The sequence below is a fragment of the Polypterus senegalus genome, chromosome 7 (assembly GCF_016835505.1).
Source record: "Polypterus senegalus isolate Bchr_013 chromosome 7, ASM1683550v1, whole genome shotgun sequence".
NCBI classification, from domain to species: domain Eukaryota; kingdom Metazoa; phylum Chordata; class Cladistia; order Polypteriformes; family Polypteridae; genus Polypterus; species Polypterus senegalus.
The window spans coordinates 21,440,607-21,454,092 of record NC_053160.1 but is presented as its reverse complement, the minus strand read 5'-3'; the positions used below and the strand labels follow the sequence as shown (position 1 = coordinate 21,454,092).

Sequence of the window (13,486 nt, the reverse complement as noted above, 5' to 3'; positions counted from 1 at the left end):
GGGTGGAGAAAAGTGTCAGGAATGATTTGTGACAGACGGGTGTCAGCAAGAGTGAAAGGGAAGGTCTACAGGACGGTAGTGAGACCAGTTGTGTTATATGGGCTGGAGACGGTGTCACTGACCAGAATGCAGGAGACAGAGCTGGAGGTGGCAGAGTTAAAGATGCTAAGATTTGCATTGGGTGTGACGAGGATGGACAGGATTAGAAATGAGGACATTAGAGGGTCAGCTCAAGTTGGACGGTTGGGAGACAAAGTCAGAGAGGTGAGATTGCATTGGTTTGGACATGTGCAGAGGAGAGATGCTGGGTATATTGGGAGAAGGATGCTAAGGACAGAGCTGCCAGGGAAGATTAAAAGAGGAAGGCCTAAGCGAAGATTTATGGATGTGGTGACAGAGGACATGCAGGTGATGGGTGTGACAGAACAAGATGCAGAGGAGAGTAAGATATGAAACAAGATAATCTGCTGTGGCGACCCCTAATGGTAGCTGCCGAAAGAAGAAGAAGAAGATTTGGAGCTGCTAATAATGGAACATAATATCACATACAAATAACATAAATGGCATAAGTCAAAAAGAAGAGCTTTAAACAAAGTTGCAGAATAGTACAATTATAAAGGAGATGTGCAAATAACGATGAGCAAGTGATAGCGTATGGTGTGTATACACATGCACCATGTAATGTAAACACACACATCTTCATATAATATATGACAGAATGCTTGAATATACAAAGAAGACAGGCTAAGTTACTGGCTTGAGAGGGCTATGGCTCTGAGGTGTCTGTTAGTGTTAGTTTTAGTTGACCTGAAGTGTTTGCCAGAGGGGAGTTTTTGGAATACGTGTTGAGCTGGGTGAGATGAGTCCATGGTAATCCTTTTGACATGGTTAGTGACTTGGGACGCAGTTGTGTTCAGTGGCTACGTTAAGTGATATGAAAAGTGGAGCAGTTCACATTTTTTATTTACTTCATCCTAAAGTCAGATATTACATTTTTGTTTATTATAATAGTTTGGTAACAATGAGTCATATTCAAAAGTAATAATGGTAACAGAATACAATTAAATATGTGCTTTTTAACGGAGCACAAAGAGGCTTATGGTGGCTCAGTGGCATTCATAAACGGCAGACTGCAATTCAAGTGATGTGAAAATGGCAACGACCGATGTGTGTTAGTGGTGGAAAGTCTGTGACTTATTTAATTGTCTTAAAGCATAACATTTTTGAAAGTGTACCCAGTAGAGTAGTATCCAATGATTAGCAATTGAAAAATATCAATTAATACAAAATGACCAATACTGGCACAAAAACTAGTATCAATATTACCATTTGAAAGGAGAAAAGCAGTTAAAATAAGCTCCCCATCTAGCTATTACTAATAGTGAAATCACAGTAATGTGTTAAAATTCTAAAAATGAGTAAGGACTGAAAGGAACTGATTTATTGCATAACGGGAATGCGAAAGGTGATGGTAACCTTAACAAGGCTGAAGAATAAACTGAGAATACGTAGCTAACTCCAGCCTCACGTAGTTTAAGTCCAGTCTGATAATTCCTGTACACAGAAATAAAAGCAGCTCTTCAGGTATGAATAAACCACAAATGCGCGCTCAGTGTTTTGTGTGTCATACCGCTAAGAAATCAGCACCAGAGCGAACTGTAATCCTGCTTCATCCTCGCTATTACTGCTCCAATCTTCTTCCCACAGATCAACTGCAGTTCCATTTCCAGTGGTGTCTGTAGGATTTGCTGGAATCAGGGTCTTACCCGCCTCTTGGCCAGTCCGAAAAGCAGATTTTATTTAAAGCCATTCTATAGCATATTTACTTTACTGTTTAGGGTCATTGTCTGTTGCATCACCCAAAGTCTGCTGAGCCTCAGCTAGCGGACAGTCAGCCTGACATTATCTTTTGATAAACTTGGGAATTTACTTGCCTCTTGATGATGACAAACTTGTCCAGACTCCAAGGCAGCCACACGGCCCCAGACCATGATGCTCCCTTCACCGTACTCCACTGTTGGAATGATGTTTACATGCCTTTTTTATGCCACATGTAACCACTTTGTATTCCTCATGAGCAACTGAATCTTACGTTCCTCATTCTACAAAATATTTTCCCAAGATAACATTGTGCAGTGTCAGTATGATCTTTGGCAAATTTCAGTCAAGCTGTTTTTCTTTTTTTTTTTTTTGCACAGCAGTGGATTCCTCCTTAGTTGTCCTGCCTTTTCAGTGTTTTGAGTACTCATGAATAGAGATGTTAACCTGCTCCAATGGTTCCTTCAATCCCTCAGCTGCTACTCTAGGGTTGCGTTGCATCTTTTGAGTCATCTTAGCTAAGTGCCCACTTCTAGAACGAGTAGCCGCAGTACTAAATCGTTAATTTTTCTAACAATGGACTAATGAATAACCAAACCCTTTAAAATTGCTTTGTAAACTTTTCCAGCTTTAACTCTTTCAGGGCTGATGTTGACTTTTGTCGAAATTCAGGGGTAGAGGACGGTAATCGGCTGTAAACTGCAACAAAATTTGCCCTTACTTTTTAGTTCGACTCTCTTTGCTTAAAGGAAAGTTACGAAGCTTTGTTGATTTGACCTCATGAGTAGTGAAGAGCAAACCTCCTCTGAAATGGCATCAACATCTGGTGAGACCAAAGCGAATGTGCGAAGCAAAATACTCCATGGACGTTTTACGTATTATTACCGAATCGCACTCTGACTTTTCAGACTCTGGAGATGAATATTGAAAACAAAAGTGAGGTACCAGCATCAGCCTATTGGTTCCTAGCGGATCGTGGTGCTGGACATGTTAGTTTAGCTGATATGCTTACAGCAGCGTTCGCCTAGGAGGACCACAAATTATAATGACAAGAAATAATAACCATATTGTGTCACACTGTGACTGCCACCGTAGCCCACCTACTGTGCAAAAACAGAGAGGTAGTCGGCCTGCCATGCATTCCTGCTGGCCATCGAGTTGCCCCTGTGCAGTCACTGCTGCCAGAGATGGCGAACAGGCGCCAACAGCAGCCACAGCACATAGCGACAGACGTTTTATGTTGATTTATGTGTGAAACCAATGCATTGTGTGCTTTTCAGAAAACTGAGTTTTTTGGAAAAAGAGTTAAGAAAAATCAAAAACTTTATCATAGATCTTCTGAGATCTCTTTTTTCATAAGATGCTCCTTGTGTATAGCATACTCAAAAGGTTTGCATCTTTTATTTATTGGTCAGAGTATCTGTAAGCCACACCTCCAATCTCGTTTCATTGGCTGGACTCCAGGTTTGCTGACTCCTGACTCCTGCCTAAGAGTTCACAGACTTTCTCCAGCCTACACCCATGAATGTTTGGATGATGTATTTAATGTGTACAAGAACAGCATGATAATATGTGTGCTTATTAGTTAAACCAGAGCATGTTTGCTTATTCTTGTAACTTAGATGAAGATCACACCATATTTTATGACAAATCTATACATAAATGTAGTTACTTCCAAATGGTTCACATAATTTTTCTCGCCACTGTAAATGAATTAAACATAGCCTTTGAATTATACAGACAGACTAACTTGTACTGTCATGTACAGTGAAACAAGCCACCAATGTATTGATTTGAAGAGCATTCTCCCTGGCACAGTAGGCCCATGTCTCTATTGACTACAGAGTGCACAATATTACCTTTCAATAGCTTCTACTGTCCTGTATATGCTTATAGAATAAACATAAGTATGGACAATAAATTAACTTTTGAAATAGGAATTTACTCTCAGAATCTCCAGTGAAACATTATAATCTTCTCCGCAGTTCTAAGAAACAGTAACTATATGAATTTGTCACCCCTGTTTCGTTTCCCAGGACTTGTGTCCTTTTTTCTAGTAACAAGTTGTGTTCACACTTTGCTTTTTATAATGCTCTAATGCCCATCTAATCCACACATTACAGACAGAACTGCTTTTCATTTTGAGTGGCTTCTCCATGGGAGATGAAAATCAATACAGCTCTGTACTGCAGTTAATAATCACGCAGCAGGCTTGGAAATTGCCTGCTTGTATGGCTTCAATTGTAATCCCATTGAAATGTCTACTTGGGTGGCACGATGACAGACCCATTAGCAGTTGTACTAATTATAGCTTGTATCAAAAAAAAAAAGCAGCTAAGGTACATGTGTTGCTTTTTTTAGCTTACCCCCAAATAAATGTGTTTTATCAAATGTAAATGTGAATCATGTACAAAAAATGGATTGCAATGTTCTTTTGCATACATTAAAAGTCATCCAGCATTCTTGGAAATCTCAAAGCAGGCAAGAATGAACATGCCAAGATACATTTATATACACAGAGACTACAAAAGAAGTTGACTGTATCAGTAGATCGTGATAGCAAAAGATTGCTAAGAAAAGTGAAGCTGTAATGTACATTCATCATCGTATCTATGGCATGCACTTGCTTAAGACCTTCTGAAGTTGCATGGCAAAAGTAACAAAAAATTAAGATAACATTAGAACAATCTAGACGAGAACAGGCCATTCAGCCCAACAACAGTCACCAGTCCTAATACCTTCAAAAGAACATCAAGTTGAGTTTGAAGATTCCTAGTGTCCACCACACTACTTGGCCCTTATTCAGAGTGTCTGTGGTGCTCTGTGTAAAGAAAAACTTCCTCATGTTTGTGTGAAATTTACCCTTACCAAGTTTCTAACTGTGCCCCCGTAATCTTATTAAACTCATTTTAAAGTCACAGTCTCGAACCACTGGACTAATTTCCTTCATAATTTTCAACACTTCAATCAAGTCTCCTCTTAATCTTCCGCTTAAACTTGAAAACGTGCTTGCAAAGGTTCAACTCTTTTAATGTTTCCTCATAACTCATCTCCTGTAGCCCTGGAATCAGCCTAGTTGCTCTTCTCTGGACCTTTTCTAGTGCTGCTATGTCCTTTTTGTAACACGGAGACCCAAACTGCACCCGGTACTCCAGATGAGGCCTCACCAGTGCATTATAAAGCTTGAGCAGTGACTTCAGGGCGCTATATAACCTGACACTCTCTTAGCTTTATTAATGGCTTCTAAACACTGACTGATCCACTACAACTCCTAAATTGTTCTCATAAGTTTCAGGCCTTCCACTGTGTATTCAAATCTAATATTTGTACTTCCTACGTGCCATACATTACATTTATCCATCCATCCATTCTCTTCCACTTATCCGAGGTCGGGTCGCGGGGGCAGCAGCTTAAGCAGAGAGGCCCAGACTTCCCTCTCCCCGGCCACTTCTTCCAGCTCTTCCGGGAGAATCCCAAGGCGTTCCCAGGCCAGCCGGGAGACATAGTCCCTCCAGCGTGTCCTGGGTCTTCCCCGGGGCCTCCTCCCGTTGGGCGTGCCGGAACACCTCACCAGGGAGGCGTCCAGGAGGCATCCTGATCAGATGCCCGAGCCACCTCATCTGACTCCTCTCGATGCGGAGGAGCAGCGGCTCTACTCTGAGTCCCTCCCGGATGACTGAGCTTCTCACCTTATCTTTAAGGGAAAGCCCAGACACCCTGCGGAGGAAACTCATTTCAGCCGCTTGTATTCGCGATCTCGTTCTTTCGGTCACTACCCATAGCTCATGACCATAGGTGAGGGTAGGAAGGTAGATCGACTGGTAAATTGAGAGCTTTGCCTTACGGCTCAGCTCCTTTTTCACCACGACAGACCGATGCAGAGCCCGCATCACTGCGGATGCCGCACCGATCCGCCTGTCGATCTCACGCTCCATTCTTCCCTCACTCGTCAACAAGACCCCGAGATACTTGAACTCCTCCACTTGGGGCAGGATCTCTCCCCCAACCCTGAGAGGGCACTCCACCCTTTTCCGGCTGAGGACCATGCTCTCGGATTTGGAGGTGCTGATTCTCATCCCAGCCGCTTCACACTCAGCTGCGAACCGATCCAGAGAGAGCTGAAGATCACGGCCTGATGAAGCAAACAGGACAACATCATCTGCAAAAAGCAGTGACCCAATCCTGAGTCCACCAAACCGGACCCCTTCAACACCCTGGCTGCGCCTAGAAATTCTGTCCATAAAAGTTATGAACAGAATCGGTGACAAAGGGCAGCCCTGGCGGAGTCCAACTCTCACTGGAAACGGGCTCGACTTACTGCCGGCAATGCGGACCAAGCTCTGACACCGGTTGTACAGAGACCGAACAGCTCTTATCAGGGGGTCCGGTACCCCATACTCCCGGAGCACCCCCCACAGGATTCCCCGAGGGACACGGTCGAATGCCTTTTCCAAGTCCACAAAACACATGTAGACCGGTCGGGCAAACTCCCATGCACCCTCCAGAACTCTGCTAAGGGTGAAGAGCTGGTCCACTGTACATGTACATTACATTTACTTCTACTAAATTGCATCTGCCAACCGTCTGTTCAAGCCTGTATGCTGTCCAAGTCCCTCAGTGATGATTCAACAGATTATCTGCCAATCCACTTAGCTTGGTATCATCTGCAAGCGTAACTAGCTTGATATTAGTATTCTTTTCCAGATAATGTATATATATTAAAAAGACAGCAGTGGCCCTAGAACTAACCCCTGAGAGACACCAGTCTTAACACCACCCAATTCTGATAAGGTACCTCACACAATAACCCTCTCCTTCCTGTCTTTTAGACAATTTTGCACACATCTATACCCTACACCCTGAACTTCTTTTAGTTTCAAAAGCTTTCTGGATGCCAAGATAAATAAGCTCACAAGCTCACCATCTCCTGAAACATGTCTTTGGGCTGCTCAGTCACAGGCAACTAGAACCTACACTGGCAATGCTGAGGTAAATGCAGGAACCAACCCTTGAGAGGACTCCATAGTAGCAGTATGTTTGTGTGGATACATTATAAAGAAAGCAGAGTAAGACTATAAGTGCTAAAGAGTCAGGTTTAAGATATAAAAATATGAAGGATCAATGCTTAAAAATGTATCAGAAGAAATGAGGTGGCATACATCTCAGGCTAAGTCCACACTACTGTGTTTTCATTTAAAAATGCCATTTTAAACAAAAACGATCCCTGTCATATCATTTATGTCATCCCACACTAAAACGACTGAAAATACATATTATGTACGTACACTCGTCATGCATGCATCGGCAGAAACAGAAAAAGGAAGTATTCTCCTTGAAGGGGGACCAACTGGCCCCAAGATTGATCACAAAACTGTAACAACGAGTAAATTATTTGTCTGTTGCACATGTGTGCAGAATTCAAACTGTACAAAGTGCAATTTCAAAGCGTACAGGTAAGCAACACAATAAAGCACCATGGAAAGCAACTCCTCTGTGCCTGCCATGTTGGAATATGGATTTCCTTCATGAAGGGCAACCGACCAGGGAATGAGATTTTGTAATGAGTAGGATTCAATCAGGAAAGGGTCACATAATAGGCACAAACCAATCAGAGTGCGATTACAGTCTGCATTTTCACCCATTCACATACTGTATGTGTATATATATATATATATATATATATATATATATATATATATACATATATATATATATATACAATACAGAGTACAGGCCAAAAGTTTGGACACACCTGCTCATTCAATGTGTTTTCTTTCTTTTCATGACCATTTCCAGCACTCCATCACTCTCCTTCTTGGTCAAATAGCCCTTACACAGACAGCCTGGAGGTGTGTTTGGGGTCATTGTCCTGTTGAAAAATAAATGATCGTCCAACTAACCTGACTTCTGCACAACACAACTGCTGGTCCCAACCCCATTGATAAAGCAAGAAATTCCACTAAATAACCCTGATAAGGCACACCTGTGAAGTGAAAACCATTTCAGGTGACTACCTGCTGAAGCTCATCGAGAGAATGCCAAGAGTGTGCAAAGCAGTAATCAGAGCAAAGGGTGGCTATTTTGAAGAAACTAGAATATAAAACATGTTTTCAGTTATTTCACCTTTTTTTGTTAAGTACATAACTCCACATGTGTTCATTCATAGTTTTGATGCCTTCAGTGAGAATCTACCAATGTAAATGGTCATGAAAATAAAGAAAACACATTGAATGAGGAGGTGTCTCCAAACTTTTGCCCTGTACTGTATGTATGTATATATATATATATATATATATATATATATATATAGTGGTGGATGGCTGGGACGCCCCTTTGACACTGGGACCGGAGGAGCAGCCATGGGATGCAAACTGTGGCAGCTCTCCTGGGTTACATCAGGGCCACAGGAGTGATTTTTGTGGGTGTTTTTCTTTGGTTGTGTGTTTTGGGACTGTGTAGGGCCTGTGGGACACGGGGAAGATGTGTTGGCTGTTTTGGCACCCTAAACTACTCCTGTTTTTTTCTACCCTTCTTCCCTTGACCACCACAGTGTATATATGTGTATTGTGAATCTAGAAACTCTCTAAATCATTGCAATATCTGGGGTGTCAACCCAGCCACAACCCCATTTAATGACAGACGGTCCAACAAAATAAACAGTCCCATAGGACATAAATAAGGCAAAAGTAACTAGTGCTCCTTGCGCATATCATTAGCCGGTTCACTGAGAGCTCTGTCTCAATGTCACGCTCAGGTAAAAAGATGACCTCCATCTCTGGGTTCCCAGGTTATACTGGCAGGGGCAGTGCTTTCCACACCCAAAGAGGCCAGGGTTAGGCATCTTCTCTAGGTGATGGCTCCACACTGTGGAGACACGGTTAGCAGTGGCCCCCATTCTGTCTGGCAGTGGAAGTACTCAGCTTACTTGAGCCATCCAGAAGGTCCACAAGGTGCGTGTGTCATACACACACACACATATAATAGATAGATAGATAGATATGTAAGGCACTATATAATAGATAGATAGATAGATAGATAGATAAGGAAAGGTACTATATAAAATAGATAATAAATAGCACTATATAATAGATAGATAGATAGATAGATAGATAGATAGATAGATAGATAGATAGATAGATAGATAGATAGATAGATATGAAAGGCACTATATAATAGATAGATAGATAGATAGATAGATAGATAGATATGAAAGGCACTATATAATAGATAGATAGATAGATAGATAGATAGATAGATAGATAGATAGATAGATAGACCGTATATTAGACAATTCAGTTACTGGTGTATTAATGGAGGCTACTGACTTTCAGCGTTCTAGTTCCTAGTGCGTCTTCTAAAGTGTTTTTTTTGCCATGTATCTTTGCCAGCTCCACCTCCTCTATTAAATTACATTTGTTTTTCACCTTTACCCCACCAAGACCACAAAGCTCATTTAATTCTTTGTTCATATTGTCAGTTATTTCAGCCAATGCTTCCATGGCCATTCTCCATGGTATGGCTGGTGGTAAACCCTGAGTGCCAGCGGGAAGAAATGATTTGGTTGGGTGACAGTTTAAACAACATTGTAAAAGAATAGGTGTATTTTGTTTTACATCTCTCTATTATAAAAGGTAATCCTGAGACATGACTTTCTCTGAGATAATTTCAGGTCCCGCGAGACGAGACTTTTTGCCAAGAGATTTTGACAAGTCCCACCCTCCTCTCAAACATTTACAACCACGCCCACAGCTTCACTTCTCATTCGTGTGAATGCTATTGTCAGACACAGTTCCTGCGCTTTCAGCTCCAAGCGGGGTCGGAAATAAAAGACAAAGAGTAGAAGACAAAGTAAAACGTCCTAAAGAGGTTCAAAAATGTTGGAACGATACACATGCAGAGCAGGTTAGAGATTATGAAAGTACTAAAATTCGAAAGTCTCAAACAACTGATAGTAAAGATCGCATTAGCACAAACAAACGGAAATTATTACTCAGTGAAATAACAGAATCGCCAAAAGAAATCGAATATATGGACAGAGGTGACATGATAGAAGTATGTAGATATTGTTTGGCTTTAAACTTTAAGTCAGAGACTTGTAGATGATCTAATTCGTGTTGCCATCAGGAAAAGTAGTGTTTCTTCCCAAAGAAGAGGCGTACCCGCAAGAATTAAAAGATTTGTTGTTTATTGAAAGTGAAATCCACAAACACGAGTGGCAGAGAAGTGAAGAGGCTGGCCAGGGGTCGGTGAGCGAGGTGTGCAGGGGGCAAAGCTCCCTAGTTGTAAAAAAAAAACTGTCAGGCTTGTCCATTAGTTAATTTTGTCGCTCACCCGTTTAGAGTGCGGTGAAGGACAAAGAAGTCCTTTGTTTAGAAGCAAAAAAATGTGAAAATTATAGGTGGTTGCACTAAATTTCTTAATGCATCAAAATCTTTAAGTTGTTGTTGTTTCATATGTTTTTGATTGCTCAAATGGAAGTCTCTCATGAGCTTCAGGTGCTCCTTAATTGGGTGGCACAATGGAACAGTGGTAGCACTGTTGCATCACAGTAAAAAGACCTGGATTTGTGTCCCAGGTCCTCCCTGTGCATGTTCTCCTAGTTCTCCATTTTTCTGTTGTAGTCATGCGGTTTAGAAGGATTGGTGACACTAGGGTGTGTGCGTTCAACCTGCAATAGATTGGCACCCTGTCCAGGGATTGTTCATGCCACGCGTTCTACGTTTACTGGGTTAGGCTTCAGCCCCTCATGACCCTGCTCAGGATTAAGAGGGTTAGAAAATGGTATGGGATTGTATACTGTTTAATGCAAGTGGCCATCTTATAGCTCATGTCCACCGTGATGTCACGGGCCACATGGGACAGGTAGCAGGTGTCTAACAACCATTGAAGTGACCAGAATCTAGACACACAAAATGGTGGACCCATACAAACCCACAAAACTGTGAAACAGTGACTGAATCACTGAAAAAACAATTAAAATCTAAAGAAATAAATGCTAAAATGAAGAACATTTTGAAATGAAACACTGAATTAAACTGCCAGCATCAATTCAGTACAACTTCATTTACTGTGATTGCAGTGTGTTTAGCATTAGTTTCTTTTCAATGTTGGATGCAATTATAATTTAAATATTACTAACCTTTTTAACTCATCATTCTATCCACATTGATGCCATCTTTAAGTAAAAATCTCTACAGTAGAACATTTTAATGAGTTCCCGACAATACAGTAGATTAAAAATATCACTTTGTGGAAAAGATTCGTGATAATGGATGTTATATATAACCTTCTTTTAAACTTCTTAACATTCTGTTTGCTTCTTTCCTCATAGAAGAGGGAACTTAGAAATGCCAAAAAATGATGATGGAACCATGCGTTATGCTGACATCCACTATAAGGACACATGGCGGGCTATGGAGAATCTCGTGACAAAGGGCCTAGTCAAGGCGATTGGCCTGTCCAACTTCAACGCCAGGCAAATTGATGACATTTTGTCTGTTGCTAAACATAAGCCAGTGGTGAACCAAGTAAGTGAACGCACTGTTTACTTGACATCTCCAGACAAGAATATATCGTGGATCACTGTACACTTCTTAATGATATGGTAATCACGTTTCTATGTTAACACTCTCATATAAGTACTAACCATGGTACCTTTTGAAGACAGGTAATAGAATCATTTCAAAATAGTTATTTGATACTGTATCTCTTTGCTCTTTGTGTACTTTCAGTGCCTTCCCTCATTATCGTCTCATCACCAGCGCTCCCTTCACGAGTGCGTTCCCATAAAGCCTGCTTTTCACACTCAGTCATCAGTTATCGACGTGCTTATCTTGCCTCCGATATGGTTTTATTCTTTCTGTCTTTGAAGACGACTCTTTGAGTGTGCATCTTTAGCTCCCCCTTGTACATGTCACACTCACACTTTCACTTTCGACACATCACCAAAGCCAAACTGACCAATCAGACTGCACTGAGGGACTTGACACACAGACCTTAGTGTTTTATTATATTGTAGATTCCATGGGTACCATGAAAGGAAAGAAGTTACGACAGCTCCAAGGGTTCTCCAAAATATTGGAACATAATTTTAGCAGATGTAATTGGCAATTTAAAAGCTTATGGTTTGGTATTGTGATGTCACTAAACTCCTAAACCTCAAAACACAACTACACAGAACCATCCTGGGTGCAAACAGTAGATATTTTATTTTCCAATACCTTCACAGACCTCCAGATCCCTTTCTACAACAGTATAAAACAATATGTTCTCTTGTCTCCTTCTGCACCTCTCTCGTAGTCTCATCCACTCTCCTCCTGACTCGGACTCATTCAGGAAACTCAGTTTCTTTTATATCAGGCCCCGGAGTACTACACACTGGAAGCACTTCTGGGTCAGAGAGAGGCCCTTCAAATCGGGTATAACGATCCCCTGCAGCTCCCCCTGGTGGTACCAAAGATCCCCGACAGGGCTGTTCCATGGGACTGCTATTCTCAGCTTGCCCTGTGGGGGGTATCCATATGGCAGGACCACTAGTGGGATGTCAATTGTATGCATGGGAAGAGAGACATAATTCCTGCGAGTAGCCACCTTCTGCCCTTCCATGCAGGAAAAAAACTGGCACCCTTCCTGCCTGGGAAGCCAGACCATCCTTGCCCTTCCATTATAGCCTCCCACCCTGGGAAGGAACCTGCCTCCAGTCTTGATCAGGACGTCAGTCCAACCAAAATAGCACTCACACTATTTTCTTGTTTTTTGGTCAAAAGCAGCCATCCAGACAGTGTTGTGATGTCCAACTTTAAAGATTTTTTTAATATAAAATCTTGTGTAGTTCCAATTAATCTGTATATGGATTATAAAGTTTTGACACCAAAAGAATTCAAATATGGGTTTTCATTTTGTTTTGAGGAACCTGTTCATAACCTGTTTTGAGGAAGTTCGTTAATTAAACTCATGGTCGCAATGCCATTCTACTGTTTAACTTTCTGTGTCTGCTGCTTCTGTGGGGATCTTACCCAGAACTCCCTGGGGTGTAATCAATTGTGAGGTGAAACTGGCAAAGATACAAACATCATCTGGGAGTTTCTAGGGTACCTGAGCTTTGAAGCTGCATTGATTTAGTCTTTAGTCCCCACTATTATTTTTCACCCTGACTTTTATGATTGCATTTTAGCTTTGACAAAAGATCTCGACTGCCGATTTTGACATTTAGCATGTTCTTCGACTTATGATTCTCCTGGGGCCTCATGTATCAACGGTGCGTACGCACAAAAATGTTGCGTAAGCCTGTTTCCACGTTCAAATCGCAATGTATAAAACCTAAACTTGGCATAAAGCAATGTATATTTCCACGGTAGCTCATACCCTAGCGTACGCAAGTTCTCCGCTCTGTTTTGCAGACTGGCAGCACCCAGCGTTAAAGCAGTGCTAGTTCCAGTGTGGTTTCCCTTTCTTTTTTAGATCCACATCTCTGACATGGCTTTATAAATACAGTACACTGAAATTAACCACATACTGTTTATTAGTTTAAGGCATCTGATTGTAATTAACCTGTAACAATATAATGGTCCATGGAATGGCCAAACTATTCTAGATATATAGATAGATAGATAGATCTAAATACCATAGCTGCTTTAGCGTTGTTACTCTCACTGCACCTTCTTCTTCT

The 13,486-nt window shown here is 41.5% G+C and overlaps 1 protein-coding gene across 1 annotated transcript in view; it reads left to right on the top strand.

Annotated features, from left to right (window-relative positions):
* akr1a1a (aldo-keto reductase family 1, member A1a (aldehyde reductase)) overlaps nucleotides 1–13,486 on the top strand; it is a 57,438-nt gene that overhangs the window by 22,707 nt on the left and 21,245 nt on the right. Inside the window, exon 5 of the mRNA XM_039758338.1 lies at nucleotides 11,150–11,345. Within this exon, the coding sequence (XP_039614272.1) occupies nucleotides 11,150–11,345 (196 nt within the window). The remainder of the gene's footprint in view (nucleotides 1–11,149; nucleotides 11,346–13,486) is intronic.